The 26,698-nt window shown below is 48.0% G+C and overlaps 2 protein-coding genes across 4 annotated transcripts; one reads left to right on the forward strand and one right to left on the reverse strand.

Moving 5' to 3' along the window:
• Positions 1-340: 340 nt before the first annotated feature.
• Positions 341-9,326, reverse strand: fbxo3 (F-box protein 3). 3 transcript variants are annotated; one of them, XM_084436832.1, is made up of 11 exons: positions 9,232-9,326; positions 8,407-8,496; positions 8,101-8,264; positions 6,477-6,591; positions 5,661-5,865; positions 5,107-5,152; positions 4,835-4,919; positions 4,584-4,706; positions 2,700-2,815; positions 2,250-2,431; positions 341-2,035 (listed from the first exon to the last, which is right to left on the reverse strand). In XM_084436832.1, exons 1-11 carry the CDS (start codon positions 9,321-9,323, stop codon positions 1,901-1,903), a joined length of 1,353 nt encoding a protein of 450 aa, XP_084292958.1. In that variant the 5' UTR covers positions 9,324-9,326; the 3' UTR covers positions 341-1,900. The 3 variants fall into 3 exon arrangements, with proteins under 3 accessions (XP_084292958.1, XP_084292957.1, XP_084292956.1); XM_084436831.1 differs by having other exon boundaries at positions 341-2,032; positions 2,241-2,431; XM_084436830.1 differs by having other exon boundaries at positions 2,241-2,431.
• A 5,533-nt stretch (positions 9,327-14,859) lies between these two features.
• On the forward strand, positions 14,860-23,666 carry syt13 (synaptotagmin XIII; the record flags this gene model as incomplete). The annotated part of the gene is made up of 6 exons (XM_084437315.1): positions 14,860-15,051; positions 16,008-16,221; positions 16,583-16,714; positions 18,179-18,489; positions 22,959-23,079; positions 23,353-23,666. The coding sequence occupies 6 exons, from the start codon at positions 14,860-14,862 to the stop codon at positions 23,664-23,666; spliced, it is 1,284 nt and encodes a 427-aa protein (XP_084293441.1).
• Between the last annotated feature and the right edge of the window lie 3,032 nt (positions 23,667-26,698).

Consider the following 26,698-nt stretch of genomic DNA (forward strand, 5'->3'; position numbering starts at 1 on the left):
ACTGGGAGGTCTGATCTGCCCAAGCCAGGGCACATAGTCTAACCTCCACTGTTCCAGACCAGTGTTTAGGAATGATTCTGATCTCAGTCTTCCTCCAATCAGCTGACCTCTTCCCTCCTGCATTATTTGGGCTCATAAATGTTCCATAGAATGCATCAGTGACAACAAGCTGAGAAATATGACTAAAATAATCCATAAGGTAACTGGACCAGGGTGAAGCAAAGCTACAGTTAATAATCAGTTTCCCCATTCAGCATTAAGTGTTTATTTACCCCAAACATACAAAAACAAGACACGCAGTCAGTAAAAAACAGTGATACTAAACAAATGCCTACATAATAATATGCAAATCAAGTGAGGTTTGAAATCAGCATAGAGCAGAGCCAGACGCTCGATTGCACAGCTTCCTTAAGGGGAGGGGGGGGGGGGATTAAATGCATCACTTATAACCCAAATAAAACATCCCTGCCATCACTCCAGACAAGAGAACTGAGGATTAATGCCTCAAACCCCGCCCTGAAGACACCACCACTTGTAACAATAATAAACATGGGTAACATACTGTCACTACACTGTCCCCAAGGTTAATAGACAGCAGAAAAGGAAATCCCCCTCTGAGAACATAATGGTCTGGTCCAGGGTGTCCAGTTGTGCTTGTTGTGCTGAGATGGGATAAACCACTGTGGTCTGAGCTGAGAGGAGGCGGGGGAGGGGTCCTTCTTCACACTCTTCTACTGAGGACTGGAGGGCCTCCATGACACCCCCAAGCGCTCGCTGGTCTCACATGGTCTTGTGTGTCTGAGGGACTTCTCATGAGATTTGCTGGTTATTAAACTAACTAATCAAATTGCTCATGGGCACGTGTCTGATGGACTCCTGACAGGACTGGGGGCTGGTTATTGATTAATCAATCAAATCACTCAGCCTCTAGAAAACTCTTAGATAATCACAATGTATTTAATGTGACACTGATGTTTGACATACATGACTGACAGAGAGAATCCACATTCATATCAGCATAGATCACTATATATCACAGATCTATATTCTAGAATATACATCAGTTTGGATGTGCAGGACAGGTAGGTTGAGTGTTGATGGTGTCTGTTCAGGCACTCTCCAGTGGGTTGGTCTGTCCGGCGACTGTCCAATGGGCTGGTCTGTCTAGGCACTGGCCAGTGGTCTAGTGTGCTTCTCTCTGTCTGGTCAGGGGCAGGCTGTCTACCTCCAGCAGGGTTCCTCCACGAGCCTCTATGAGTGACCGGGACAGCTCCTTCTACCAGGGGTACTACGCCAGGGCCTGGGGCTATGTTGGGTCTGGGTCAGGGGGGCATGAGGGCAGCCATTCCTGACTCCTGGTGTTCTCATGCCAAGTAGGGACACAGGGGGCATTGGGTGATCCTACCGGGCACCACTCAGCACTGGTCAGCCGGGTGGAGCTTAGACAATGGAGCTATAGAGAAAGACCTGACCACCATGCTCCGTCTGGCCCAGGGCCAGGGGCTCTGTGAGGGCCAGCTCTCCAGATCACTCCCTGGCTCAAACAAGAGAAGGTAAACAACAGAGAGCTACCAAGCCAGCCAATCACAAAGCTCAGAGTATCCCAGGGGTGGCCAATCGCATGGCTCCAATTACACCGCAGCACCCAATCACACAGCTCCTAGTGTTTCATTGGACTGGAGTTGAAATGTTCCCACGGGAGCATGCCTCCCTCTCTCTCCCTCTCTCCTGACCTCTGACCTTTCTCCCTCTCTCTCAGCTGCCTGACACACAGCTTTACAAATAATAAAACCCACACTTTTACTCTTCAGCAAATCTCTTCCCTCTCCCGGCCTGGCCCCCTCTCCTAGCGGAGTCCAGTGGCGAGGGGGCATGTCCAGATAGCGGTGGTGTGGCGTGGTCAGATGTGCCGTCGGCAGCGGCCTGCCTGGTCAGCCATGTTGATGCCTCTCAGCTCGCCGTCGTCGTAGTCGTCTGTGTCTGAGGAGTTGTCTTCCTGGAAGGAGGAGCGAGCCACATCATTGGCCGAGCCCTGCTGGGTGAGGGTTCAGAAGGGGGGGAGACAGAGGAGAGAGGAGGGGGGAAGGGGAGATGGGACGGAGGTGGCTTAATTCCTGGCTGCCTCTGCCAGTGCTGGCATTCCTCACCAATGATCATACCAACCTGCAGCTGAAGCAGTTGATCTTCATCTAACAGGACAGGAAAAACATTTGATGTGACTTCCCTCCCCCCTGACTTACCGAGCGTACCATGGACTCACGGAAGGGGGGGCAGACCATGTGGAAGCGTGGGATGGAGACGTGGAAGACCTCCTCCTTGTTCTTGAGGCGGTGGAAGGTGTAGTGGCCCTCCATGAACTCTGAGGTGGTGGAGAAGGTGGTGCAGCTGGCGTACTCATGCACCTTGCCAGGGGTCATCACCGGGAACTCTCCTGGAGGGACGAGTGACCACAGCGGTCAGATCACCTGCTAGATCAGCTGTAGCTCTGATGAGGTCCATAGCATGATTAGCATTGAGCATAGTGTTATAGCACCTACTCCACACGCACTCACTCACTCACTCTAGACATCGGCCAACATCATGGTGCGGCCATGTTGAAGAAATGGATGAATGCTAGTGCAAGACTTAAACATACTTTGAACAGGGGATGTATCCCCTCTGCCCCTAGCTCCGTCCATCCCAACCATCCTGGGACTCACCGACCACACCGGGCCCGCGAACCTCTTCCACATTGCCGTTGGCGTTGGTGATCTTCCAGTAGCGGCTGTCCAGCTGACACGCGCTCTCTGGCAATGCATCCTGGGACATCTCAATCCTGGGAGGGGGGGGAGGGATTGACGTTTAAGGTGGAGTAACCAGGAAAAGCTATTCAGCATTCACATCAGCAGGACAGAAGATATGGCTGTAATATACTGCTTCAAAAAGCCCTAAACTTCATCACATACATTTGTCATTAGACACTTTGTTTAACTCTGTTTATGGCAACTTTGTGGTCATTTGTTTGTTTAAATATTATTTGATGTTTTATTATGGTCATTTATTTTTCTAAAGTAAAGATGTTTATTTTAGAAAAGAGGATATTATTAGTTTAAATATTAGATATCATGTTTGTTTTTTAAATAGCGGCTATTAGTTTAACTTGCAGATATTAACTGCATCTCAATTAATATTTTTTATAACCAGCTTATAGCCTGATAACTACAAGCCCCTGCTGTACATTCTTTAGCACTTTGTTAAGATATTATTAACGGATTTTCAATGAATATTTAAAGTAGCCTTATCTCAAAGCATGCTAGTACTGTAGATGTACATGTCACCGGTGTAAATGTCACCTTGACAACGGAGACGGGCGATCCACGGCGTGAAAGCCCAGCAAACACGGCTGGTTATCATTTATGGACCCTAGCCGTTGATGCACAGTCGTCACCGTCACCCCCTCCCCCAGATCATGGTACTGTATCTGATCTAGGGTTAGGTTTAGGGCTAGGTTTAACGTGTGTTGCTGGTATGTTTTCTGATCTGGTAGGGTTAGGGTGTGTTTCTGGTATGGTATCTGATCTGGTAGGGTTAGGGTTCGGGTTAGGGTGCGTTTCTGGTATGGTATCTGATCTGGTAGGGGTAGGGTTAGGGTTAGGGTGTTTCTGGTATGGTATCTGATCTGGTAGGGTTAGGTTTAGGGTGTGTTTCTGGTATGGTATCTGATCTGGTAAGGGTAGGGTTAGGGTGTTTCTGGTATGGTATCTGATCTGGTAGGGTTAGGGTGTGTTTCTGGTATAGTATCTGATCTGGTAGGGTTATGGTTCGGGTTAGGGTGCGTTTCTGGTATGGTATCTGATCTGGTAGGTTTAGGGTGCGTTTCTGGTATAGTATCTGATCTGGTAGGGTTATGGTTCGGGTTAGGGTGTGTTTCTGGTATGGTATCTGATCTGGTAGGGGTAGGGTTGGGTGTGTTTCTGGTATGGTATCTGATCTGGTAGGGTTGGGTGTGTTTCTGGTATAGTATCTGATCTGGTAGGGGTAGGGTTGGGTGTGTTTCTGGTATGGTATCTGATCTGGTAGGGGTAGGGTGTGTTTCTGGTATAGTATCTGATCTGGTAGGGGTAGGGTTGGGTGTGTTTCTGGTATGGTATCTGATCTGGTAGGGTTAGGGTGTGTTTCTGGTATGGTATCTGATCTGGTAGGTTTAGGGTGTGTTTCTGGTATGGTATCTGATCTGGTAGGGGTAGGGTTAGGGTGTGTTTCTGGTATAGTATCTGATCTGGTAGGGGTAGGGTTAGGGTGTGTTTCTGGTATGGTATCTGATCTGGTAGGGTTAGGGTGTGTTTCTGGTATGGTATCTGATCTGGTAGGGTGTGTTTCTGGTATAGTATCTGATCTGGTAGGGGTAGGGTTGGGTGTGTTTCTGGTATGGTATCTGATCTGGTAGGGTTAGGGTGTGTTTCTGGTATGGTATCTGATCTGGTAGGGGTAGGGTTAGGGTGTGTTTCTGGTATGGTATCTGATCTGGTAGGGGTAGGGTTAGGGTGTGTTTCTGGTATGGTATCTGATCTGGTAGGGGTAGGGTTAGGGTGTGTTTCTGGTACCTGATCCGGTAGGTGAAGAAGAAGTGAGGCGGGTGAACGGAGCTGAGCTCCGGGAGGAAGGAGGTTGACACCGACACTGTGATGTCACCCGTGGTGGCCACACACTGCTTGTCATGGACATACCTATGGAAAGGACAGAGAGACATGGTTGTCATGGACATCCATTCGATTCCTATGACAGAGAGGTTTGGACGGAGCAGAACAGGAGGTACGAGGAGCAGCATTCTCAGGGGGAGGTGTGTGTTTGGTACCTGAAGATCTGGTCACGTATGATGGGATATTCGCCTGTCACCACATTGTGGACGTATGAGGTAAACCACTCTGTGAAGCTAGACCCTGGAGTGGGAGAGAGGGGGAGGGAGAGGGAGAGAGGAAGGGAAAAGGAGAGAGACAGCAAGAGAGAGAGAGAGAGAACGAGAGAGGGAACCAGAAATTAGTGAGGGAGAGAACAAAAAGATTTGTGACGGACCGTATTGCTGCATTATTGAGGATATTAATTATTAGAATAACAACAACTATATACCTGTGATGAACATGTCAATAGCTGATGGGTCTTGTGCCATTTGATCCTGTATGAGAGAGGCAGTAGAACATTTAGTTCAGTGAGTCAGTTCTTCTCTTCAGATAGAACCCTGACTGCTGTGGTTGGTCAGATGGCTGAGGGACTCTAGTGGTGCATAGCTGTACAACACCAAACCCCAAAATACATGTGGGGGGTTCTAACCACCGGGGCCAGACTCACTTTTGGGCTGACTTCTCAGAGAAATCGCCTCCTGACATTAGGCCCAAAATGAACCAATCTGCACAGTCAGACACAGCTCTAATCTAATCTAATTTAATCTAGTCTCTAGACGAGCCTTGATGTGTCTTGGAAAACCACCTGTTGAAGTTTTCTACGGTCAAATTCATCACTTGCATCACATATTTTAGATATTTTTGTTACAGAAAGTTCTTAACCACCAAATATTGCTATTTTCACACAGTTTACATGGTGAATGATATAAAACATAGATGTAGAGTGAAGTGCCCCTGTAAGTAAATTGTAAATCAAATGGGTCATGGTGGGCGGAGCCTGACCGGGCAGTGGTAGAAGATCTCGCTGCGGCCCCGCCCCTCGGTGGCCTCCAGGGCCATGTATTGGCTGAGGCCGGTGTGGAAGCAGAAGGTGAGCGGCAGACACTGCCTCATGCCCTTCCTCTGCTGGAAGCCCCCAGCAGCCGTCTCTATGTCCAGGAGGTCCTCTGACCGGTAGTGGTTAGACAGGGCCATGCTGCCCATCAGCCTGGAGAAGAGAGACAAAAAGATAGTCAAGTCACACAATTCTCACCTGTGCGCATACATGACATAAGTCTTCAAACTGTCCATTCTCAAGAGAGAGAGCGGGAGGGAGAGAAGGGGGGGGGGGACAGGGGGAGGGACAGAGAAGTAGGCATGAGAGGGAGGGAGAAAGGGAAGGAGAGAGGGAGGGAGGGGCGAGGGGGGAATGATATTTTCAGGGACATGCCCCCAGACCTGACCTGACCATGATCTCGCGATACCAGACATTTGGGGACTCCGCCTTACAAACGTCTTGGGTTTTCTACATTGGAATAGTCACTAGAATGCCGGCGAGAATGGCTGGTAACAAGACTACGCCTACTGCTTTGGATTGGTTCAAACCTGAACAAAGCTACGCCCTAAAGACTGTGGATTGGCTCTGCAATGCATGTTTTTTTGTTTTTTTTACTCTCTTGGATTGGTTCTGCAATGCAGGTTTTTGTTAACTCTGTTCTCTAACTGTTTCCACCCACTTTAAGTGACAAAATCTGAATGCAAGTCCTCTAGTTGAGCGAAGTGTTTAGAGACTGACTTGTGAGTCTAGCCTGACCACACCAGTCTGGTCCTGCTACTCACCCGGGCACCACCAGCTTCTGGCCGTTGTGTATCCGGTAAGAGCAGCGGTAGTCAGTGGGCAGCTTGCAGCCAATCTGGGCCTCGATAACATCCAGCTCCTCCTCCTTCGCTCCCTCTGCTCAGGAGACAGAGAGAGAAAGACTTTCACTGCTTTGTTTGTACTGGTTGTTTTGCATGATCCCACAAACCAAAACACCCAACAGTGAGACAGATCACCTAGAATGTACGATCCTGAATCTTTAATGATGCAACAGTCCACCAGAATCAGATTTATCGGTCAAGTATGTTGACACACACACTTGGTTCCGTCCGTTGGTGACTCTCACAGAAAATATACAATGTACAGAGTATGTACAGACAATACACAATATTCAATATACAAGCAATATACAAATTATATGAAAGACAAACAATATATATAGAGAGAGTACAAGGGTGAGTGGTAGTGCAAACAACAATGATGTGCATCACGTAGGGAAATTATGATGTATGAGTACAGTATGTGTCCCGAATACCATTTTACAGGCTTCAAATACTCGTTGGTGTGAACAAACGAATACTGAATACTATTAGTTTGCAACCCCTAGGTGGCAGCATTGCATAGTCTGTTTTATTAATACATCAATGGTCTATATCTACCGGTGACAGGCTGAGCAATGCCCCAGACAGTCAACTTTTGCCTCCTGCTACTTGTAGATTGTAAGCTTGTGTCGCGTTTACGCAAAGGAAAAATAATATACGCTAGCTAAATAGCAAGCAAGCTAGGTTATTCTCTTTTAGCATTAATTCTCTCCTCTGCTCCGGTGCTGCCACACACACACGTGCACACACATGAGAGACAGAGGCTAAAATGCTTAAATTGACAGCCCTAACCAGAGATCCGCAGTGTTTTGAGGGAGAAAACACAAGCATGAAGTCTGCTTTTGTTCAGTTGCACTTTTGCGAGTCACTCAGTATAACGTTGACGATGTTGGTATAGGTTTGAAGTATCGGGACAAAAAACGAATACTCCGAATACTGAATTGAGCTCCGAATACCAACGCACCGAACAAATAGTGAAATACTCGGGACAGCCTAGTAACCCTAACCCTAGTACAATACATTATTTGTAGATGCAAAGCAGGTTTTCATAACTATCTGAAGAAACAGGAGTAGCATAACAGATTAAACTGGATGTTTATGAGGGTCATGGCATGAGTAAAGAAACTTATTTCTGTGTCTGACAATTTGGTATAGGGGGTTCTGCAGCACCTGTAAGAGGAGTTGAAAAAGGTTATGTCCAGGGTGTGTCAGTATCAGTAATGATTTTTCCCTGCCCATTTCCTTGTTCTTGAAGAGTACAACAGATTGTGATGAAGTACACAGGACGGATCCAATGACTACAGTGTAGAACTGGCTCAACAGCTCCTGTGGCAGACCATACTTCCTTAATTGCCACAGCACGTAATCCTCTGCTGGGTCTTTCTGAGGATGGTCTCTTCCCCATCCCGTCTTGGGAAATGGTAGTTCACAGAAACGTGAAGGTCTGCACAGTCTCCTCTAAACCAGCAGTGAAACTCTGACCCTGTGTGTGTGTGTCTCTGTGTGTGCGTGTGTCTCTGTGCCAGGCCGACGGGAGTCTAACCCTTGAGCGAGGCGATCATTCTGGGACACCTCTGGTCCAGGTAGCTCTTCAGGTCCTCCCAGGCTCTCTTCAGGATGGTGTAGTGGTCGATGTACCGACCCAGGTCGGAAAAGAACTCCCTGAACAGATCCCTCCACGACACGGACCGCTGGCTCCTGTCGGACCTGCTCAATGCGCACACACACGTTAGACTTTACAGATGGTATAGATCATGTGTATGGTGCAGGTTAGGTACTACTAAACACTGTAGAGATCAACGCCCGAACAATAGCCTGGAGGGTGAAGTGTTTTTTCAGATCTACTTACTCGGTTAGGAGCCAGTGTTTCATACATAGACCCTTCCATAGCGGGTTGTGACTTGACAGCTCGTTGAGACGGCGGCTCACAAAACTGCAGCTGATGAGAAGAAAATATAACATCTTGGTTAGATAGATAACGATCATATTGAGCCGTTCAAAAAGTTATTTGAGTACACAGTGATCTTTTAGTTAGGATTATATTTCACCTGGCCATGAATATAACTTTTAAAGTTCTGTTTACGTAAGCACTTACATCACTAACTAAATGTGCTTATGTATTTTACCGTTGTTAGATGTTGTAACATCCAACTATGGGCCATGTTCATGGTTAGATTTCACGTAGGAAAGTTGAAAATATTGTACATTTAAGAAATCTGATAGCCAACATACAAACGTGGGGAACGAAAAGGATCATTTTTCAGATTTAGTTGACAAAACATAGGAATGATGTTTGCTAACTATCTTAGCTAACACGTTAGCTCCAAGCTAGCTGGATAGCTAGCAATGTTTTGACAGCTAGCGTGATGGCTAACTGCTAAATTAACTTACAATTATTTGATCGCCAATTAAATTCAAACAAGCAAAATGTAAAGTGAAGTAGCATCCACCAGAACACAATTGTGAAAGACTATATCTCATGTATTATCATGTATTATCATCAAGCGTGCGTGTGTAAACAAAGTATAATCATTCCTCTGCCGCTAGCATGTAGGCTTGCGCTGCTGTAGCTCTAGCCAAGTTGCATGCACTAAACAACACACATTCTCTCAGCTAACATTATCATTATCGCGAAGACTTTTGGGTCTACATCAAGCGAAAGTGACACACATACCTTATCAAATCTCTGAAGTCAAGAAATGACAGAATTAACAATAAAGGATCGGAGGGTAAAGTGTTCAAGCTTAGCTCCATGGACGCTGCCATTTTCGAACCTGGAGTTTTGGCCCCAAGTCCCGCCCCCATCGATTGTGTAAAAGGGGCGTTCCCGCATGCTTTCTTGTTATCAAATAGTCCACACATGGGAGAGCGAGTCTGAAGGTAAGGTAGATTGCAGAATGTGAGGTCCCTGTATGTAATTACTTACCGACACATGTAAACAGCTACATCGAAATGGATTGACTGTCATGTGTTTTGCATGTATTTTGCACTGTCCTGTTCTGCACCCTGTCATGTCGTCTGCAACAGCGTATGCCTTAACCCTAGTCAATTCTGTGTGAACCATATACATGGCAACAAAGAGATCAGAACAGGCTGGTTAGGCTGCTTGACCATACACCATGACATGAGAGAATATTGCTCTTTTATTGGTTTACATGAGTGTTTTATGCTCAATCTCCTTTTCATTACATATTATATCACGGTGCTGGTGGTTGTGTCCTCTCCCTGTGCTTCTGCAGAGACCCAGAGCTCTGTGGTAATGTAGGTCCAGATGTGGGGTCACAATGTGGGGTCACTCACCTCATACAGCTTGTTTGTTTCAATGCTCATCTCTCACACACTGGCTTAGACTGCAGGCGTCTAGACATGGCACTCTGATATGAAGATGCTTCTATGGAAAGATCCTGAACCTTAAGTGTGTGCTTGGAAAACCCACCATGTGGAGTAGAAACCACAAAGCCTCCATTTACATCCATCCTGTGACTTTGAATGCACACGGAGAAAAGAGGTGAGTTGCAGTGTGGTTTTCCTTCCATCACAGCAGTGGAGTGTTTACTTTCTCTATCATCCTCAAGAGGGCATCAGAGAGGAAGCTCTTTTCAGCCAACCACCCCAATGCCACACAGACATATAATATGAATGTGTATTCAACTCTACCATAGACCACACGTCTACAGTGAGAGGAGAATACTCTTTTACAAGATGAATGAAAGGCAAAGCTCTCGATCTACCGGTCTATCTTTTTCCCCACCCTCACCTATGGTCATGAAGGATGGGTCATGACCGAAAGAACGAGATCACGGATACAAGCGGCCGAAATGAGTTTTCTCCGGAGGGTGGCTGGGGTCTCCCTGAGAGATCGGGTGAGAAGTTCAGTCATCCGGGAGAGACTCGGAGTAGAGCCGCTGCTCCTTTGCGTCGAAAGGAGCCAGTTGAGGTGGTTCGGGCAACTAGTGAGGATGCCTCCTGGGCGCCTCCCTAGGGAGGTGTTCCAGGCGTGTCCGGCTGGGAGGAGGCCTCGGGGTAGACCCAGGACTAGGTGGCGGGACTACATCTCCGCACTGGCCTGTGAGCGGCTAAAGATTCCCCAGGCAGAGCTGGTTGATGCTGCTAGGGAAAGGGATGTCTGGGGCCCCCTGCTGGAGCTGCTTCCTCCGCGACCCGACCCTGGATAAGCGGATGAAGATGATGATGATGATGATGATGAAGATGAATTCACCTGGTGAGAAGCAGGGCCGTATTAAAACTGCATGCTGCCCCCGGGCACCAGTGACTCAAGTGCCCACCCACCACCACACAAACCATACATTACATTACATTACAGTCATTTAGTTGACACTTTTATCCAAAGCGACTAACAATAATTACATTTAATGAAAAGCCAATGTACTACTACTTGCCAGAACTCTGCATCTCCTTTCCAAAACAAGTGATTAAGAGAATAAGACATAATCTAGTGCTGAAGGTAAAGTGCAAGAATAGCAATCTAAAATACAATAGGTGCTTACCGATCCGCAGGGGATTTTTTGTGTCCATACATTCTAACTGTACTCAAGTAATATTTCTCAGTATCTGTACTTGATTGTTTTTTTATGCATGTTTTGCTTACTACAGTACTACTCTGCTACATATCCCATACATGAGGATGTAGCCTATTGTAAAGTGTCGAAGGAATGTGGCCTCCTGAGCCTCGTCAAATGTGGTCCCCTGTGCCTCGTTCTGGACCCCGTGAGGACGGGAGAGTGCCATCTCCTGTGGCCCAAGAGATCAGGAGGGTCAAACCAGAGGCCAGTGAGGGAAGAAGAAAGTCTTCACCTGATCCTAAAAGAATGAAATCTCCTGAAACTGATTGGGGCACCTGTCGGGTCCCCAGTTCCTCTGCATGATGCACCCCGCGAACCCCATGAAGTCCATCTTGCACAACCTGGACAGAATCATGTTGAAGACGGCGGTAGAGCTAAGGGGGTCGTGGCGGGACGGCAGAAATCACAACTTGGCACTTGTGCGAGTGCTGGAAGCACCAGTTCTTCAGAAAATACAGAGGGTGAAATGGTTGCACCAAGAAGACATACTGTAAGATTTTGTTGTATGAGGATTTGCAGGTCCTGGATGAGACTCCACTTGAGGGGGCTTGTGGGTCAAACTATGAGGATTATCAGGGGAATGACTGAGCGGAAAAGGAACAGAGTAATGTCTCGATTCATTGAAATGAAATAACATGCCATGCTAGCTAACAAACTAACCAAAGCATTTTATTATTAAAGTAAACATATATGTTGTACTAATCACATTAATAAAAGTGAGAATTTTAAGAGTAGAATGTACAGTAAGAGTAGAATGTACAGTAAGAGTAGAATGTACAGTAACCAACATTTCTGACTGTATTCTGAACTCTGTAACTGAATCAAAAGATAGGGACAATGCCTGTTGGCCACTTCTTTTTTCACAGTTTGTGGAAAGCACCAGAATGGAGGATTCAAGACTGTCCAACATACCGGACACGGAATGCATGGCCTGATGGTTTTGGATGACGAAACGGTGACATGGCTCCTGGAGGTGACCCCTCACCCAGGCTCGGGGTGGTAAAAGCAAAGCCCCTCGGCCCCGAGCCTGGGGAGGAGAAGAGAATACAACACCTAACCCGCACGAAGAAGAAAAAGACCGGAATGGAACAAGTCAAATAATCATTAGGTCATGTGATTATTTTTAGACAACTGTATTTATGTAGTGTTCATTGGTACTAGAGAGATTTTGTTTGAGCATGCGGTGACCATGAGGTGATCACTCTGTATGAGGTTATAATGTGTACCTATGATTGGTTGAAATTGATGTGATGTTTTAAGAAGGGGAGGAGAGAGGGCTTTGAATAGGATAAAAGCAGGTGTGAATTGATGGCAAATTGGACTCCTTCACTGGATGCTTCCAGAGCATAGCCTCTGATCAAAGCCCTCCACAAGAAGAATTGGACCTGAGTCCCCCAGCTCATTGACTGAAGAAACTAAGATGTTCTCAAGATTCTGTGCTCTCAAACTGAAGAAGAAACTTAGTTAATCTCAAGATTCTGTGCTCTCTCAAACTGAAGAAGAAATGTAGTTATTCCCAAGATTCTTTGCTCCCTCAGACTAAAGAACTGAAGAATCGTTCTCTCCTCAGTCTCTCCGGTGAGACTGGGGACACAGTTTCCTCTGGGGGTTGATGATTCACTCTCTTCTCAAGAAGAAGCAAGGTCATTACTGGGATCAAGGTCATTACTAGGATCAAGGTCATTACTGGGATCAAGGTCATTACTGGGATCAAGGTCATTACTGGGATCAAGCAGAACTGTCGAAGTTGTCGGTCAGGAGCTGACAGGATAGGGTGACGAGGCTGGCCAACTCAGTTGCCCTCTCTCTAACTAGAATATTTACTCTGATGCTATGGTTTTAATGTTTGATTATCTATTACGTTTTGCTATTGCTTACAGCCCAGATAATTGATTTCTTAATAAAGTAATTTTGCATTTAAAGTTGTAATAATCTATTGTCACTTTGCTCTCCCCCTGGGAGGCTGAGCCTCCTCAGGGATCAGGGTTATTGCTCCTGTGTAATTGTAAAAGGTCAGGTTTATGCATGCAGGATAGGTTAGGATAGGGTGGGGGGGGGGGGGGGTTAGAGGCTAAACGAGTCCACTCGATCCCAGCTTTATAAACTTCATTAGAATCCCAGTGAGGGTGAGACCCTGTGGGTGAGTGAACACCCCTTAGAGGAGAGCTGGTGCTGAGCCCTTGTTCTGGGGCTCCAGGAGACGAAGGATATGCGGTTATAACCGCACAACAGCCACCAGTAACCTTAACTCACATGAATATTGATAATTAACAGAAGTTTACAATGCGGGATTCACTGAACCACCTCCGTTACACTCTATTGTGCTGTACCAGCCATGGTGCTGAACCAGCAGACCAAGAGAGACAGACAGGTATGGCTAGTGTTCTGTTTCTACTCATGTCTGCCTCACACACTTTTTGGGGTTCTAGGAGGGTAGGGTGTTGGCATAGAAACGCTGCACATCTATGATTCAAAAGTTGTGGCAGACCCAAATATAGGATACAGAGCGAGGACCATCTTTCCCACCTGACCTGGGGAGGGGGGATGGAGAGAGATAGGTGGGTGATAAAGAGAGGTGTAGGTAGGGAAGGAGAGAGAGAAGTGTTAGAGGTGTAGGTAGGGAAGGAGAGAGAGGTGTAGGTAGGGAAGGAGAGAGAGATGTAGGTAGGGAAGGAGAGAGGGGTGTAGGTAGGGAAGGAGAGAGAGATGTAGGTAGGGAAGGAGAGAGAGGTGTAGGTAGGGAAGGAGAGAGAGGTGTAGTTAGGGAAGGAGAGAGAGGTGTAGGTAGGGAAGGAGAGAGAGGTGTAGGTAGGGAAGGAGAGAGAGGTGTAGTTAGGGAAGGAGAGAGAGGTGTAGGTAGGGAAGGAGAGAGAGGTGTAGGTAGGGAAGGAGAGAGAGGTGTAGGTAGGGAAGGAGAGAGAGGTGTAGGTAGGGAAGGAGAGAGAGATGTAGGTAGGGAAGGAGAGAGAGGTGTAGGTAGGGAAGGAGAGAGAGGTGTAGGTAGGGAAGGAGAGAGAGCTGTAGGTAGGGAAGGAGAGAGAGGTGTAGGTAGGGAAGGAGAGAGAGCTGTAGGTAGGGAAGGAGAGAGAGAGAGGGGTGGAGAACGTGCGAGAGCTGCAGTTAAAAGGCTGTTTTCTATCCTCTGACGTCATACCGAAGTCTCTGTGGGAGGGGGGGGGAAGGGAGGGAGGGAGGGAGGGAGGGAGGGAGGGGGGGACTGAGAGACACGGATCTGAAGTGGCTGGAGAGAGATAGAGAAGGGAGAAAGAGGGAGAGGGTGGGAGGGAGGCTTCAGTGGACCGTACTCATTCTGTCTGACACTCCCCTCCTCTCTTCCCTCCTCTCCTCCCTCCTCTCCTCCCTCCTCGGCCCCTCCCACCCTCTCCTGAGTTGGTGTGAGTTGTCGAGCGAGTCTGCCTCCCTCACACACAGCTCTCGCTGGCAGACAGAACACATACTCTCCCTCTCTGTATGAGAGATAAATAATCTCTCTCTCTCTCTCTCTCTCTCTCTCTCTGGTACGGGAATGAGAAGCTCTCCTCCTCAATCTGGGACGTTCTACCTTCCTGCTGCCGGACCATCTAACCAGCATCCCCAGATCCATGCAGCCTGAAGAGGACTAACCTGCTCGCTCTTCACCTCCTCCTTCACACCCTCCTTCCTATTCTCTCCTCCTCCTCTCCCTCTCTTCCTCCTCCTCGTGTCGGTAGCCCAGGAGGATGATCTTCTCCACGGCCGCCTTGCTGGGCGGCGCCCTGGGCACGGCGTCGGGCGCGCTCACCCTCTGCGGCCTCTCCATCCTCTGCCGCTGCTGCCGGAGGAAGGGGGCGGAGGACGGAGACGAGGCCGACCCAGAGAAGGCCGGGACCGGCGTGCTCGCCTCCCTCCAGCAGGTAGGGGGTCCACAGCAGGTACACACTGAACTGAAGAGGGTGGGCTTTTTTAGCGTGTAGGACAGAAGACCCCAAGACCTACGCTCTACTGCGGAACATGTGATGCGGCAGGCGTCCTCAGCTATGAGAGACGCAGACTCAGGAAATAAATATCCTTACCGTGCAGTTGTAGATATTAGTAGAGATATATCACTTATAGGGTTTCTAAAGGACTTAGATACAACGTGTGGTGTGTGATTGTATGTGCCAGAGCTTGGTCTTGCGGGTCTGTCTGGTTGGAGTTGTGTGGGTGTTGATGTGTGTGTGTGTATGTGTGTGTGTGTGTGTATGTGTGTGTGTGTGTGTGTGTGGGTGTGTGTGTGTGTGTGTGTGTGTGTGTGTGTGTGTGTGTGTGTGTGTGTGGGAGCATGGAGAACCGTGTGTGGATATTCTCTTGTTCTTTCTGCGTGCGTCTTGACCATCAGATGCATCGTGAATTATAAGCCTGTAGATGGTCTAAAAATGATGAGTCAGTAGGATTGTGTTTCATCTCTCTGCTCCCTATTGGTTCCGCTCAGCTGATACATGCAGAGGACGCTGAGGAGGAGAAGGACATGTGATCCGACAGACACAGGAGCAGCGGCGTCAGGGAGGGTGCGAAATCCAAGGAGGAACGAGAATAGAGAATAGATGAATCTATAATATACGCAGAGAGAGTCGCATTCAGAACGATACGATGTCGATGATAAGACATGGTGCGTGCGGCTGCGGCGTCTCATACTTGTTTAGGGGGGAAAGAATGGTAATTGGGGAACCCTCGCAACCTCTACCCCCCCCCCCCCCCCCTCCTCCGCTCACACGTAAGCTCAGAGGTGCGCTCAGGGGGAAAACACTTGGCAGAGTGTGACTGTGAGGAGGCACTGTTGTGGATATTTATAGGGTTTCATCGTACCGTGTGTGATTAACCCCCCCCCCCCCCCCCCCCCCCTACCCAGTTCCAGGTGGTGAAGTCCACAGAATCCATCCAGCCCCAGACGCTGCTGAAGTTCCCCCAGGTTTACCAGCCCAAACCCTCCGTCACGTCCCCTAAGGTCATCAGCAGCTACCCTGACCCTGATCCCGCCCCGGAGAGGGTGGAGCCGCCTTCGCCCCCAGAACCCTCCGCCCGGCCCAACGATGTTAACCAAGTCAGCCCCGTCCTCAGGCAAGGTAAGCTCAGACCAGATGGCACTACTGACTGCTCTGTTTGTTATATAACTCACCTCCACGACTGCCCCCCCCCTCCCCCCCTTCTCCCTACACACACACGCACATGCACACACGCACGCATGCACACACACACGCACACAAACACACGTACACACACACACACACACACACACAAACACACACACACATACTCACACACTTATTGAAGTGACAGGGTTCAGGATGTAATGAATGATGGATGAAGCTGTCCCCCCCCCACTCTCTCTCTCTCTCTCTCTCTCTCTCTCTCTCACTCTCTCTCTCTCTCTCTCTCTCTCTCTCACTCTCTCTCTCTCTCTCTCTCTCTCTCTCTCTCTCTCAGACTCCAGTGAGGAACCCCAGTGCCCTGGGGAACGGACCAATGTGGCGACAGCTCCCTCCCTCCCTCCAAAACTGCACTTCTCTTTGACCTATCACAGCCAGACTCAGGAGCTGCATATCACCATCATCGAAGGTGAGCCAATGACAGCAGAGACAGCAGGGAGGATGTGGTCTACTGCCAATCACCTGTTAAACAGTTAACTTCTAAAGACAAGATATGTGGGTAACTACAGACTAGAGTCATGTAAAAGACAAGGTGCTGCTTGTTAATAGAGACACTGCCCAAGCACACACACACACACACATCCTAATAAATTCTACCGGGATTAAGAAGCAATCTATTCACCCTAATAGAGTTGCAAATTGATGACACATACACAGCGCTCCCTCAGTCTGGATCTCATCTGTCTCAACACCGCGCCTCGCTGTCCCTCTGTCCATTATGTTCAGCTTTGAAACATAATTGGACTCCCTGTGTTGACAAAGCTTTGATGCCCCCATCCTCATCCCTCCCAGACAGCTGTGGTCGATGCGATGTGATAGGGCTATGAGCGCTGTGTGTGTGTCTGTGTGTGTGTGTGTGTGTGTGTGTAAGGCATGCTCTGGCGCCCCGGTTGGTGAGTTGCACTTGGAAACCTGGTTGTGCTGTAGGCTCTGATGCATCGTCCAATGAAAAGGTCACAGATGCATCTGTTTAGACCTGTGACAGGTGGGCTGGGGATGCGAGGGGAATGCGGGAGACGGGGGTGGGGGTGGGGTGTTATGACAGGCCCATCACCAGTGATGTAAAATGCTCATTATGGGGTATGCTAATGGTATGCTAATGAGATACATACAAATGGAGCTCACAGGTCCTGTGCTGGCCAGTCAGCTGTAAGGTTACCTGAAGATGACTCAATTGTAACACACACACACACACACACACACACACACACACACACACACACACACACACCCACCAATGGCTTCTCTATTATTTCTATCCCAGGAACACGGTGTTTTAGTAGAGAAAGCAGAGAGAGCGCTGTGACTGTGCTCAACCTCTGTGATCATCAGCTGGAACAGAAACAGCAACAGTAATCAGGCGCTACGCCCTCCTCTGTTCTTCCTATGTACTGTTGTTTACAAGCAATTATAGTAAATCACTATAATCCAACGGTGTACAAAAAGCAGAACAACTGTGGATGAGTAATGGCACTCAGGATCTCAATAGGAGTGTAGAGTACATGTCATCGGCATACAAACACTACAGGCATATAAACAGTATAGCTCTCATAGAGTCTAGTATTGGAGCATTATTAGAAAAGTACAGTAGCGGCATAGTGGGTCTTCTTAAAGTCGCACTGAAATGAAAAAAGCATTCTTTCCCATTTTGGTTCACATAATTGGTCATAGTGTTCACCTATTCAACGATGTATGCCAAAGAATTTACAAAATTCTACTTTTGTTGTAATCTTGTATATAATCTCTTACTTCCTGGAAAATGGTAGGTCACGTGCAATGACCTTCAACGGCCGCCTCTCCCTCTCCCCGGTCTTTCTCTCTTTCACGCTGTGTTTCTTCTCGCCTTGTTTCGTCTCTCCTCTCCTGCCCACAGTGGAACGTGTGAGCGTCTCCCCGGGTTCTGAGGGCTATGTCTCGGGGGTGTTGACCTGCGGCTCGTTCCGGAAGGAGGTCCAGACGTCTGGGCGACGTCTGAGTGGGCACGTGCGCTGGCAGGAGGGCCTGGTGCTCTCGGTGCCCGGGCCGGGGGGGGTGAGCCGGGCGGAGGGCGAGGTGGCGCTCACCCTGCACTGCTGCGACCGCTTCTCTCACCACGCCAGCCTGGGCACCATGAGGTTCAAGCTGGCAGACGTGGGCATGATGTGTGGCGCGGACTGCTGGGTGGACCTGCAGCCGCCCAAACAGGTGAGGAGGAGGCCTTGTATCAGAATCACAATCCTACCCTAACCCCTAACCCCTAATCCCTAACCCCTAAACCCTAATCCCTAACCCCTAACCCCTAATCCCTAATCCGAGTCATAAATCAGTTTCTAAGGAGCACCACTGGTGTCCAGGACTAATCATTGAGTCCTTGAGTAAACAGCCTGACAAAAACAGCTATTCTGAGAGGTTTTGTTTGCAGAGATGCATTGCTTCATGTCACCATGGCACCCAGGGATCTCCCCTAGTAACCTCTAGACTCGCCTAATAGGCTGCTGCTATGCGCTGTCAGGAAGTGTTGCCATGGCGTCCTTCAGAAGTAGCGCATAAGTGGAGTTTTGAGGTGTTTTGAGCCATCTGAGTCATTCGGATAATGATGTCATCCTCTGAAGGCACCTGAGGCCACTGGATTGGTTGACAGTCCACACCAGAGGTGACGGCGTTTATATGTCCATATATGGTGATGTGATGTCATCACAAGAGAACAGAAGAGGATGAATATCCCCTCTCTGGATGGAGCAAACTCCATCTTGTTTTAAAGGCGGACTGTAGCCTGCAGGGCTGCCCTGCGGCATGCTGCAGATGTGGGTCGGACTGCAGGGGAGTGAATGCAAACAGAACCTGAAAGATTACCTCCTCTTCTCCTCTTCCCCTGCTCCCACTCTCTGCCGCTCCTCCTGCTCGACTGCACTACACAGATCTCTGTCCTGGTCAGGGACATTCGGCCAGAAGCTGCTCCTCTCTATCCTTATCTCTCTCCACTCCTCACCTCTCCTCTTCTCTCCTTTCCTCCCATCTCACCTCCCTCTCCTCTCTTTTCTCCTCTCCTCTCTTCCCCTTTTCCTCACTAATCCTCTCATCTCCCCCTCTCTCCTGTCCCCTCCTGTACTCCTCTTCTCAGTCTTAACCCTCCTCTCCTCTTTCCTCCTCTCCTCTTCTCTCTCCCCTTTCCTCTCATCTGTCATCTTCTCATTTCCTCTCTCATCCTCCCCTTCCCCTTATCGTCTCCTCTCCTCCCCTCCCCCTTTCCTCTCCCCTCTCTCCTCCTCTCTCCTCCTATCTCCTCCTCTCTCCTCCTCTCTCTCTACGTCATCATGGCCTCTGGAGGGTTGGTGTGTCTGTTCCAGGGAAGAACAGGGAGGCCTGCCAGGAATCACTTAACATGGAGGGAGAGGAGGCGATGAAAGGAGAGAAGGATGGAGGGAGAGAGCGATGAAGGGAAAGGATAGAGAAAAGGAGGATGGGGATGAGAGGGAGGATGGAGGGAGAGAGAGAAGGGAAGGATGAAATGAGATAAATAAAGTAAGCTGGAGATTAAAAAAGGAGAGATGAGATGAAGAGAAGGTGGGAGGAGAGGGATGAGTGTGCCTGGAAGTGTGTGTGTGTGTGTGTGTGTGTGTGTGTGTGTGTGTGTGTGTGTGTACGTGTGTGTGTGATGCTGGTGTGACGCAGGAGATGCAGCTCTGCAGAAAGATGGCCATAAATAATGTATCACTATCAGTCCACACTGCTCTCGATCACAGAAGCACACAGACCTCGGCCTCATAGAGAATACAGAGAGGACTGACACAGAGAAGCTATGGATCTCACACATGCATAGACTCACACACACACACACACACACACACACACACAGTTTTTTTTTTCTCTCTCTCTCACATACACACACACACACACAAACACACACACCACACACCACACACACACGCACACACACACACACGCACACACACACAGTGTTTACAGCATTGGCGGGCGATAAGACAGGTGTTCCTGTGCAGCTGTTAACCATGACAACAGCTCTCATCTCCAGGAAAATGATAATCAGATATCACATTGTACATATTACCACTATTATTATACCAAGAAGAATAGAAACATTACATTACAATCATTTTAGCTCTTTAGCTTTTGTTTTAAAATGTTCATCAATGTCCACTGTCCCTACTTGAGCAAATAAATGAATTGAATTGAATTGAAAAGCTAATGCTTTCATCCAAACGTAGGAAAAGCCAATGTACAACAACTTGCTCCTTTCTAAAACAAGTGACTAAGAGCATAATCTAGAGCTGAAGGCAAAGTGCAAGAATAGCAAACTAACCAGGCCAGGTCCAGCCTGGCTTATGTGCGTGGCTGGCTTCAGGACTGGTAGGACGAAAGCTGGTCATGCCACTGAAATAGCTGTGAATTAAAATGACATGAACTAATGTCTGATAAATTAAGATAGGTCTTGTTGCCTGGACACATCAGTTCCAATGCTTCCAATGCTAATCCAGCACAATAAGAGCAGGATAGCCAGTTAGCTCATGAGCTCACAACAACTAGCAGCAGCTTCCATATCATGTTCCTTTCACCAGGGTTTTAAACTGGATGCGAGCTGCAACAGGGAGCCAGTGTAGAGAACGGAGAAGGGAAGTTGTGTGGGAGAACTTGGGGTGGTTGAACACCAGGCGAGCAGCAGCTTTCTGGATAAGCTCCAGGGGTTTGATGGTCGACGCTGACGCTCCAGAAAGGAGGGAATTGCAGTAGTCCAGGTGGGAGATGACAAGGGCCTGGATGTGCGCCTGTATAATTTTGTTCGTGAAGAAAGGGCGAATCCTCCTGATGTTCTAGAGCAGGAATCTGCAAGAGCATGTCGTCCAGGGTCACACCCAGATTCCTCGCAGTCCGAGTTGGCGTTACTTCTTTGTCTTCAATAGTGATGGCCAGGTCCCGGTGCGGGCAACTCTTCCCCGGGAGGAACAGCAGCTCAGTCTTGTCCAGGTTGAGCTTGAGGTGATGTGTTGCCATCCTCCCCGAGATGTCAGCCAAGCACCCAGCTATGCGTGCCTCCACTTGTGTGTCAGAAGGGGGAAATGACAGGACCAGCGTCATCGCCATAGCAGATAGGAGAAGCCATGCGAGCGAATGACAGAGCCCAGAGATGTAGTGTAGAGGGAAAAAATTAGAGGACCCAGGACAGACCCTTGTGGAACTCCTGTAGTCAGACTATGTGGTTCCGACATCGACCCTCTCCATGTCACCTGGTAGGAGCGGCCCGTCAGGTAGGATGCAAACAGGGAGCATGTAGAGCCAGTGACGCCTTTCTCCTCGAGGGTGGAGAGGAGGATCTGGTGGTCCACCGTATCAAATGCTGCTGACAGGTCTAGGAGTATCAGGATGGAAGAGAGTTTGCTCTCGCAGCATGGAGTGACATGGCGGTGTCGAGTGGCCAGCCTTGATCCTGGACTGGTGGGGGTCCAGGAGGTTGCATACGAAGATAGTTGGTTAAACATCCTCTCCCCAGGCTACTCACAGCCTCCCTGGATCCAACCCCATCAGCCAGAGGTACAGTATTAGAATAGCTCAGAGGCTCCAGAGGTATTGATGAGCTGCGGTGTGTATTGATCTGCTGCCGAGTGTGGTGTGTTAATGCCCTGTGTTAATCACAGCGTTAATGTACCAGACTGCCATTTCATTTGGAGTGTTTATAAGCTGCTGTATAAACGGACATAAAAAACAGTGGCTGAGACAGCCTGCACACATACCTCTCTTCTTCTTATTGCTTAAGTGACAAACGTGTGGAAACGCACAGGCACACACATACACACACACACACACACACACACACACACACACACACACACACACACACACACACACACACACACACACACACACACGGTAAGCTTTGGTACAGCTGAGTCTTCAACAGTAGACTAGTTTAAATGCACTCTCTCCCTGCATCAGGGCATCTCTACACCACTCACTCAAGATTTCAAGATTTTTCAAAATCTGTTTAGTAGGCTGTGAGTAGTTTCAGGGCCGTTTTGATGACAGCGATGACGACGTCACTGAACTGAGTCACACAGACAGACAGGTCCTATCATCTCCAGAGTCAGGATGGTGTAATGATGACGTACAGCATACTGTAATTTATATGAGCACACAGTGGAATCTTTGTTGATTTCGAAGATTGTTGACACCTGTAGTATCTGTATTGTGTGTGTATATAAGGGCTGTATTGCATGTCCTGTGTTTGATGACAGAGTGCAGTATGAGTTGTCTTATGTGCTGTTACTGCAGTATCAGCAGTAGTGTAGTCGAGGGTAGTATACCCACTTCTTTATCCACCAAGTATACCCACTTATTCACAACTGATGTAAAAACTGGACAATCCGAATATTTTGAATATTTTGAGTCACCACTAAACTGCTGAGTATCAGTATTGTATTAGCAACATAATGACAAAAATGTTGTGTCTCTGTGTTCGCTTGGTATCACAAGGAACATTACCTTGAAGATTTCTAGATTGTTCCTCTTTATCTTTGGAAGGAATCCTAGATTAATGTGAAAAGTATTATTGTTCAGATAGTCACTTCCGGGCCTGAAAACTGTATCAGAAGGAGTTTGACTTGGCTAATCTACCTGTATGTGCTGTAACTGCAGTAACAGTTGTGGGGTGTCACCACTAGGAGGCGCTTTCTGTGGGGGAGATCCTGCTGTCCGTCAGCTACCTGCCTGCAGCCAACAGACTGGGCGTGGTCGTAATGAAGGCCAGAGGACTGCAGTCTGACAAGTTAAAAGACTCCATAGGTAACTATGCAACCACTAGTACTGCTACTAACATTACTAGTACTGGTACTGTTGCTAACCGTACCACTACTAGTAGTACTAGTACTGCGACTAACATTAATGCTTACACTAGAACTAGTACTGCTACTACTAGTAATAGTACTACTACTAACTGTACTTTACTACCCATTGTAGCAGTAGGGCCCAGGATTTGGATAGAATGTTGATTCACGGTGTCAACTTCTTTTTGCATTCCTATATTTTGTCTACCCCCCTCCTCCCCCTCCTCTCCAGACCTGTCGGTCAAGCTGACCCTGAAGCACCAGAACACCAAGCTGAAGAAGAAGCAGACACGGAGGGTGAAGCACAAGATCAACCCGGTCTGGAACGAGATGATGATGCTGGAGGTTCCCCGGGAGCTGCTGCCGTGTTCCAGCCTGGAGATGGAGGTTCTGAACCAGCAGGCCCGGCCGGCCCAGAACCAGGCCCTGTGCCTGGGCAGGTGTCATCTGGGCCTCGAGGCCTCCAGCACCGGCCTGCAGCACTGGCAGCAGATGCTAGACAACCCCCGCAAGCAGATCGCCATGTGGCACCCCCTCTACGCCTGACAACACACCCCCTCAGCTGCACCCCCCCTTCAGCTAAAAACACACACCCCCAGCTACCAGCTACACCCCCTACAGCTAAAAACACACCCCCTCAGCTACCAGCTACACCCCCTTTCAGCTAAAAACACCCCCCCTCAGCTACCAGCTACACCCCCTTTCAGCTAAGAACACACCCCCTCAGCTGCACCTCCCCTTCAGCTAAAAACACACCCCCTCAGCTACCAACTACACCCCCCCTTCAGCTAAAAACACACCCCCCCAGCTACACCTCCCCTTCAGCTAAAAACACATCCCCTAAGCTGCCAGCTACACCCCCTTTCAGCTAAGAGCACATCCCCTCAACTACACCCCCCCTTCAGCTAAGAGCACACCCCCTCAGCTACACCCCTCTACAGCTGAAACATACACCCCTAACACATTATTTGCACCTCCTCTACACCTGAGATCCCACAAGCGGTCTCCTGTCTGAATCAGCTAGGAACCTGCTGAGTCCCCCCCGCATCTGCCTGGATCAGCTACACTATACCTTCTCTATACCAGACCTGGATCAGATACAGTACCTTCTCTATACCAGACCTGGATCAGATACAGTATACCTTCTCTATACCAGACCTGGATCAGATACAGTATACCTTATACCAGACCTGGATCAGATACAGTACCAGACCTGGATCAGATACAGTACCTTCTCTATACCAGACCTGGATCAGATACAGTACCAGACCTGAATCAGATACAGTACCTTCTCTATACCAGACCTGGATCAGATACAGTATACCTTCTCTATACCAGACCTGGATCAGATACAGTACCAGACCTGGATCAGATACAGTACCTTCTCTATACCAGACCTGGATCAGATACAGTATACCTTCTCTACACCAGAGAACGACTAGGACAAGCTGCCACCCATCCAGACTACAACACCGCGTATGGATCAGACCACACCACATTCCTCAACTTGGACAGGAATCAGTTGCCTGTACCAAAACTGCAATCATAATATTGATCCAAGCTGAATATTTCTCTGTTCACCTGTCTCCCGAGCCTTGAACTTTCTGCGGTGGATTCGCGCGGCGACCCATTGATCCCGCGGCGAGATTGGGCGCCCGGTCACCTCACGCTTGGTAACGGTGAAATGAGACAAACCAATATTCAGTTTGGTTCCAGGCTAGAACATCAGCTCCTAGTGTCAGCCAGTTCAATGTAAGCCCAATCCAGGACAGGGAGTATTGATCTGTACTTTATTGATCGACACTCAGTCTATAAACAGGCTCAACGGTTCTAAGGGGTTCTGGATATATCATATGAGGCAGCAGTCAAGGCATTCACAGCTGGTCTGGGCAGAACTACTATACAGGCTGAGTACAGCAGTATTTTTATACTTCAATCCAAAATATAAAAAAGAGAAAAGTTAATTAATTCTGAATTGGAACTGAATTCATCACAACCTTTCTACTGCTTCTCCTACCAACTGTACGGTATAACAATCAAAATCAATCAATCAAGTCAATCAAAATGTACTGTATTTATACTGTATAGCACATCTCATATACATAGGCAACATGCATCACAGAAAAAGAGTGGGGAAAATAGAGAAATATGCTAATGCTAACAGTAATTATCCAGTACCTGTTCTGTTGTCCTAGCAGTAACCTGTGAGCTCCTGAAGCACAGATGCAGTAGTGTTGGTGAGCCCTGGTGAAGCCACTGTCAACCGTCTGTCGATGGTGGTTGTATAACACTGTCTGTTGAACGTTATGGTGATAACACAGGGTCTGTATATGGCAACTCAGGTTAGGTAAGGTTATAAACATGCCGTCCAGTGGCCCTGTTAGTACATGTATGTGATGTTGTTTCTGTATTTGTTTGGGGTCATCAATAATCCCTTTATATGGCTCTAATCAATATGTGCTGATCATATGTATTGATAAGCGATTAGGATAGAAGTTTATGGCTATCTAAAGGACTTTTACAACTCTTTGTGTCCCATCCCTGATGTATCATAGCCTACCATCCATGCTTCTAGCTCGTTCTACTGTGACTCGCACCATCTCTGCTTCGTTGTTCCTTTAACCTGCTTTCGGTCTGTCTTGAGAACTGCTGTACTTTGCATCAGACTAGAGATTCAAAACCAGAGTGCTGTGACAGGCCATACTGACAGTTCAATATAAAATCACTAAGCGTGAAATGAGAAAACTCAGCCTGCATGCTTTTCAGAGAGACATGCCAACCCCCTGCTGCTAATCGCCCTATTCTTGCCGGAGTCAGACCTCGACTTTACACCTCGGAAAAACACCCGAGAGCAATCTGCATAATAAAGAGATTAGGATTAATAAGAGATTAGGATTAATAAAACAAACAGCAATGGATGCGAGACACATGAGAAGGTTCCCATATGGCTTCTCACATGCACGGCCTACAGCACAGGTGATGTTACTGTAATAGTTGTCTGATGTACCAGCAGTATAATCTACCAGATTAGGCTAATCTGAGTCAGTAATAATCTCAGTCTCTGTTAGACTGGCACACCAGTACAGCTGCTATCCTCAGCTATCATAGTAAATGCTGCAGTTTCTCTGTTAATGTTTTTCTAGAACGAATCACAATCTGTGTGTTTCCTTCTAAACAATAGACTGAACATGGTTTTCTTATTAAAAAGCCTATTGACTGGTGAGCCGGAGGCCAGTCATCATATTGTCTGTGTTGTAAAAGCCTCAGTGGTCCACATTTCAGCAGGACATTAATCCTCCAGCCCCAGATAGTGTCTGATGCTGCATTAGTGAGGAGACCTGAGGCAAGAGGCCAGGCAGGGTGGATCTGACCATCTCTCTCTCTCTCTCCCTATCTGGGTATAGCTGCTGTCCTCTTCTCTCACTTCCTCATTCTCTTTCTTTCTTCACCTTTTCTCTGGGTATAGCTGCTGTCCTATTCCTTGGTTTCTCTTTCTTCCTATTTTTTCCTTTTTAAAGATATTTTGGGGCATTTCTGCTTTATTATACACTCCTGTAGTGACAGGAAAGGTGGGAGAG

Source organism: Borostomias antarcticus (genome assembly GCF_949987555.1).
Source record: "Borostomias antarcticus genome assembly, chromosome: 4".
Taxonomy (NCBI): domain Eukaryota; kingdom Metazoa; phylum Chordata; class Actinopteri; order Stomiiformes; family Stomiidae; genus Borostomias; species Borostomias antarcticus.